This window comes from Toxorhynchites rutilus, chromosome 2, assembly GCF_029784135.1.
Source record: "Toxorhynchites rutilus septentrionalis strain SRP chromosome 2, ASM2978413v1, whole genome shotgun sequence".
NCBI classification, from domain to species: domain Eukaryota; kingdom Metazoa; phylum Arthropoda; class Insecta; order Diptera; family Culicidae; genus Toxorhynchites; species Toxorhynchites rutilus.
Genome location: NC_073745.1, coordinates 39013050 through 39019907, shown reverse-complemented (window position 1 = coordinate 39019907; position 6858 = coordinate 39013050). Strand labels below are relative to the sequence as shown.

Here is a 6858-nt window from a genome sequence, read left to right as displayed (position 1 = left end):
CCAGAAGGGAATCCATCAGGAGGAGAGTGATGCTACAAACGGTTCCCCGGGAAGATCTCGAAGCAGCCGCTACACACACACACACACATACACGCACGGAATTCTTTCCGTTTGTTTCGAGAAAGATCCGGAAAATAATCTGCCAGTTGCTCTAGGAATTTAAAAATACATTCATGTGAAAGAGTTTATTTGAATGTTTTCTATCCATGTAACACTGTGACCAAATATGTTTCAATCAAGTGCTATTAACAGATGGTTATCGAGTTAGCATTAACCACTGGTGGGCTTCCAGTATCGAGGAAAATGTGGAAATATCTAATCGTTACTGAAAGTAATCTGCCAGTTCCTCTGGGAATTTAAAATTACATTCATATGAAAGAATTTATTTTAATGTTTTCTATCCATGTAACACTGTGACCAAATACATTAGGTGTTCAAGCTTAGGTCAATAATAGACTCGGTACCCTAAATGATTTGCCTACGCTCACACTTTACCGCGCAGATCATTATTATCTCAAAAATCTAATCTGCATACGCACAAAGCAGATAATAGTTTTATAATCCCTTTTGTCACAGAACGAAACGAAAGACAGATAAAACTAGATACACCGATAGCTTCAGCCTCTTTCTACGTAGATAGTTCACAGAGGACGCATCAAAAATTATATCGTCGGTCAAATACAATTTCGAGCAAAGGAATTGAATAGTTTTTTCCATTACTTATCCGCGCCAACAGTGTCCCGTCCACAATCCGGTGAACCAGTCGAATTTAGTTAGTTTCCCTACATTTTTATGGTCCTTCGAGAAACCGGATATGTGTAATTAGTGGCCAAAACTGGCAAAAGTGAACTGTTGGAGTGCGAATATCACGGACTTTCACATCGGACTGTGAACATCTACATCACCCTACGCGTGCGGAAGTTTCATCGGCGTCGATTGGTCTATCGGCGATTACGGGTCCAGCTGAAAAAAGGATTTCTTCTGCATAGACTCAGGATCGGATTTCGGCAACTTATATCGAACGTGGAGCTCTCGGCCGTGGCAAACGGATTTCATCCTCCTTCGTAAAATTATAGCGTGGCTCGCTAGTAGCGTGAGTATTCAGAAAAGAAAGGTGCGAATAGAAATAAATCGATATAGTGCATGTGAGTTTCAATTGCTGGATTATTAAAGAGTGATTTCATACAAAAAGTTGGAAATTCGAGAGGGTTAGTGATCTGAATAACGATAGAAACAAAATGGCGTCGTTACGTGAGCTCACCAAAGTTGAGCGTGGTTTCATCGATTCACTGAAGAATTTACAGAACTTCGTGAATGATTTTGATAATTCTCGTGATCATGTGAAAATTGAGTCTCGTTTGGAACATCTTGAGACATTATTCAAAAAGTTTCTGGATAATCGTGCAAAAATCGAAGCAATTCAGGAACCGGACTTAAGCCTGGTTGGTCAAACTAAGGACGAAAGAGAATCCGAAGTTATTAGAGACGTGGAATCGTCCAATAGAAAGACGCGCATTGAATTTGAAAATACGTATTTCGATATAAAGGATTTTTTCCTTTCTCTACGATTAAAACCGACAGCTGTGACTGATCTTTCCCCTCCGCCTTCCCATTCAACCGTATCCCGTGTTCATCTTCCGGTCTTCAAAATCCCTTCTTTTGATGGTAGTGTGAAAGATTGGCTTAGTTTCCGGGATGCCTTCCAGAGTATGATCGATAAAGATGCATCGCTTACACCCGTTGACAAATTTAATTATCTGCTCTCTGTACTAACGAAGGAAGCAAAAACATTAGTTGAGTCGATCGAAGTAACAGTGTCAAATTATGAAGTCGCTTGGAAAATGCTACAAGAACGATTTGAGAACAAGAAAATTATCGCTAGAACTCTGATGGACGGTTTTTTGGATGCCGAACCCATCAGACGGGAATCTTACGATTCGTTAGTTACGTTGATAGATTCGTACGAACGCAACCTCCTCCAACTTAAGAAACTAGATCTTGATACTGATGGTTGGTCTCATATTTTGGCACACTTGTTGTATAAACGTTTGGATACAGAAACCCAAAGATACTGGGAGCGTCATCATAAATCTCGTGAGGTACCGCAATATCAAAATTTGTTGAAATTCCTTCGTGATCACCTGGCTACCCTACAACCTATAGCAGCGGCAAAGACTCGTGAACAAACTATCCGAAATGATACTCGCAGACTCTCAACGAAACAAAAATATGGATCGACACTCACAACTACAGCCACACAAAATAAATCTTGTCCACTATGTCAAAAACCATATCATTCTCCTTTCAAATGCGAATCCTTTGCTAAACTAAATCCCGTCCAAAGGCACGAAATGGTGAAAAAGACTGGTCTTTGCCTAAATTGCCTCTCCTTCTCCCATATGGTGAAGGCTTGTCCCAGTTCAGCCTGTCGCGTTTGTGGACAAAAGCACCACACAATGCTGCACATGCGCTCCAGTAATTCCAACCGAGGACAAGAGATAGCTTCGTCACAATACGTTCCAATTACCACAACCCCTCGACCTCTACACTCATCGAACGCTCCAATCATATCGAACACACCTCACTCACAATCGCAAACCTTCGCTACTAGCCCAGTACCCCCAATCGTGTCACAATCACTTCCAGTGGGAGCCCACGCGCCGAATGCAGTTCGTGAAAATACATCCTCTTGTGGAAACGTTGTATTCCTGTCTACCGCAATAATCAAGATAGCAGATTCTCACGGCAACATTCATTTGGCCCGTGCTCTATTAGATAGCTGTTCCGAAAGAAATTTAATTAGCACACAACTGGCACAAAAGCTAATTCTTCATCGTCAAAACGATTCACTCTCTCTCCAAGGAGTTGGTCCAAGCATGATACATTCAAAGCAATCAGCCATGGTCAAGGTTTTGTCTCGTTACACCAACTTCGCAGTAGATTTGAAGTTCCATATTCTACCAGAATTCAAACCGATTATTCCGTCGAGTCGTTTATCGGTTTCACAATGGAAAATACCAACTTCCGTGGTCCTTGCCGATCCACGCTTCTTCGAACCCAGTCACATCGATGTTATAATAGGAGCTGAAATCTACCATCGTTTACTACTTGATGGCTTTATCGAACTTGATTCAAATTTGCCCATTTTAAAGGAAACCGTCTTCGGCTGGATTGTATCCGGCAAATGTAGCAACACTATCAGCTGCCATTCCGCTGTCACCATGGTATGCAGCAATGCGGATTTAGAAAAGCAGATGATGCGTTTCTGGGAGATTGAATCATGTCACTCCAACAACATTCTTTCTGTGGACGAACAGCAGTGTGAACAATATTTTGCAGAGACGACCACGCGTGATGCCAATGGTAGATTTGTTGTATCCCTACCGACGAAGAAAACTGTTTTATCGAAGCTTGGAAGTTCTCGAGAAATTTCACTACGGCGATTTCTCTCACTCGAACGTCGTTTGCACGCAAATCCCGAGTTAATGAAATCGTATACGGATTTTATTCGAGAATATATCGAATTGGGACACATGACCTTAATCGATCCTAACGCTGATTTATTGTCTTCTACTATTCAACCTTATCATATGCCACACCACTGTGTTGTACGACCTGAAAGTTCAACTACGAAACTGCGCGTTGTGTTTGACGCTTCCTGTCCGACGGATACTGGTGTATCGCTCAACGATGCCCTCATGGTCGGTCCAGTCGTACAAGACGACCTCTACAATATCATCCTTCGATTTCGACTCTCACGGTACGCTATAGTCGCCGATTTGGAAAAAATGTATCGGCAGATACTCATTCATCCAACAGACCGTCATCTCCTACGGATTTTATGGCGAAACAAGCCTAATGATCCTGTGGACACGTATGAACTTCGCACCGTTACGTATGGGACAGCGAGTGCCCCATTTTTAGCTACACGCTGCCTTCGGCAACTTGCGATGGAAAACGTCACCTCATACCCTACTGCGTGCGCTATACTCGATAAAAACTTTTATATCGATGACTTGCTTTGTGGAGTGGCATCAGAGCAAGAAGGCATCGTGCTTTGTAAGCAGTTAACTGATATTCTTCGTAGTGCTGGTTTCAAGTTGCACAAATGGGCGTCAAACAGCACACATATTTTAGAGAGCATACCAGTCGAATTGAGAGAAAATCGCAATGTTTTTGAACTCGATTCGTCATCACCTGTAAAAACTTTAGGTCTACTGTGGCAGCCAGCAGGAGACGTCTTCCGGTTTAAAATACCCTCCTGGAATTATAACGCTGTAATCACCAAACGACTTGTGCTCTCGGACGCAGCACGCTTATTTGATCCCCTTGGGCTTGTGGGTCCAATTATAGTACGTTCGAAAATGTTTATGCAACAATTGTGGCAATCGAAAATATCCTGGGATTGTCAATTAGAAGACCAGCAACTACAGTTTTGGAAAGAGTTCCGAAACGATCTGCAATCTCTAGAAGGTTTTGCCGTTCCTCGCTGGGTAGTCCCATGTAGTCAACCATACGTCATTGAACTACACGGCTTCTGCGACGCTTCAGAGAGCGCGTATGGAGCTTGCATCTACCTTCGCTGCATCTCCGAGAGTGGATCAACTTGTGTACACCTCCTCACGGCTAAGTCGAAAGTTGCACCGAAAGCTCAAGGAAAAGGTCAAAAAAGAATTTGTCTGCCTCGCCTCGAACTGTCATCCGCCCTCCTACTAACCCATTTGTATGAGAAGGTTAAGAGTGGTTTGAACCTCAACACACGTGACTTCTTCTGGTCAGATTCAATGATCGTCATCCATTGGCTAGCTGCATCGCCATCTCGTTGGAAGAGATTTGTAGGAAATCGTGTGGCGGAAATCCAGCAGATTACTGCCGCTGGAACTTGGGGCCATGTAGCCGGTTTTGAAAACCCTGCGGATGTAATATCCAGAGGCATGCTAGCTAGTCAACTGATCAAACACACTCTCTGGTGGAGAGGCCCACTTTGGTTGAGCACATCAAGTGAATTTCGACCCAATATTTTGCGTACTACCGACGATCAATTCGATAGTCAATTATTAGAAGAGAAACCATCGACTTCCCTAGCCACAGTTTCTCCCAGCAATATATTCGAATTTAAATCAACGCTCACCGGGTTAATTCGATTAGTTGCTCATCTCCGCCGATTTGTGTTCAACACTAGATTAAGAAACCGAAGTACACGACAAGTTGGACCCTTATCGACTGCTGAATTGGACATTGCTCTACAAAACCTAGTACGAATCGCTCAAAATGAATCATTCGGAGAAGACATCCGCTCAATTCGCTCATCTACACAAGTTAAAACCACTTCCAAATTGAAATCGCTTTCACCCATTCTGAAAGATGGCATTCTTCGAGCTCGTGGCCGTCTCAGTAATGCTTGCATTAACTACGATCAAAAACAACCAATGATTCTCGATCATGATCATCCTCTGACATTATTAATTGTTCGCCACTATCATATAAAATATCTACACGCTGGACCCCAACTGTTATGTGCAGCAGTTCGTTCAAGATTTTGGCCTCTTCGACTACGAAACATTGCCCGTAAAGTCGTGCACACCTGCGTCACTTGCTTTCGCAGCTAGCCTGAAGTTACCGAACAAATCATGGCGGATCTCCCACCAGCACGTGTAACCCCAACCATGCCATTCCTGAGAACAGGAATCGATTTTTGTGGACCACTATATTTGCGACCGCTTACCCGGAAACGTGCTCCAGAGAAGTGCTATGTTGCAGTTTTTGTCTGCATGTCAACGAAGGCGCTGCACTTCGAGTTAGTGGGCAATCTCTCCACAGACAATCTCTCCAGAGCGCGACGAAAGCAGCGCTCAAAAGATTTGCCGCCCGACGTGGCATACCACAAACAATTTTTTGCGACAATGCCACTAATTTTGTCGGCGCTAGACGATTATTGAACGAATTTTTGCAGTTATTCCGAACACAGCAAAGTCGAGATCAAGTTGTAAAACTGTGCTCAGACGAGGGCATAGAATTTCGATTCATTCCGCCAAGATCTCCTCATTTTGGGGGAATTTGGGAAGCTGCGGTGAAATCCCTAAAACATCACCTGTATCGCACTCTTAAAAACGCTTTAGTAACCGCCGAACAAATGGAAACATTACTGTGTCAAATCGAGGCGTGTTTAAACTCACGGCCTCTCACACAGCTTAGCAGTGACCCTCAGGATCTGAACGTCCTTACACCAGGACATTTCTTGGTGCATAGATCGCTAACCGCGATACCTGAACCGTCTTATGAGGAAATTTCATTGGGAAAGCTTTCACAGTGGCAACTAGTTCAGGAATTCCTTAGACGCATATGGCAACGATGGTCAACGGAGTATCTCGCCGACCTACAGCAACGAACCAGATGGACCCGAAGACGCAACAACATCCAGATTGGTACCATGGTGTTGGTCAAGGAGGATCATCTTCCTCCAATGAAGTGGCGATACGGCCGTATCGTAGAAGTTTTCCCTGGCAACGACGGCTGTATACGTGTAGTCAACATCCGGACAAAAGATGGCATATTCAAACGAGCCATTACACGCATCTGTGTTCTCCCAATTCAGGACAATCTGCAGCGCAATGCAGAGTCATCATAGGTCCAGTTGTTCGCGGATCCAGAAAACAAGCATTGTTGGATGGGAGAGGGTCTTATGGCCCTCTCACATGCTAAGTATCCCTGTTCCATTCACTATATTTTGATTTGGTCTCGGCCTAAATACTATACATTGGCAGATGACGACACTATCCCGCAGACGATTCCACATCCAACCTGGCATCTCCTGTGAAGACGACCCGTGCAAGATCCGGCAGGAACCTTTCCCGACAC

General features: G+C 43.8%; 1 protein-coding gene across 1 annotated transcript; it reads left to right on the top strand.

Annotated features, from left to right (window-relative positions):
• The first annotated feature begins 1238 nt into the window (after positions 1-1238).
• LOC129765678 (uncharacterized) lies at positions 1239-6628 on the top strand. Its single transcript, XM_055766089.1, has 2 exons — positions 1239-4919; positions 6191-6628. The coding sequence occupies exons 1-2, from the start codon at positions 1239-1241 to the stop codon at positions 6626-6628; spliced, it is 4119 nt and encodes a 1372-aa protein (XP_055622064.1).
• The last annotated feature ends 230 nt before the right edge of the window (positions 6629-6858 follow it).

Bases quoted from the DNA above. Each gene is read 5' to 3' on its own strand.
- LOC129765678 (XM_055766089.1), top strand. From the start codon at position 1,239: ATGGCGTCGTTACGTGAGCTCACCAAAGTTGAGCGTGGTTTCATCGAT. The intron at 4,920-6,190 runs GTAATATCCAGA...CCTCTCACACAG, and splicing joins GTTTTGAAAACCCTGCGGAT to CTTAGCAGTGACCCTCAGGA.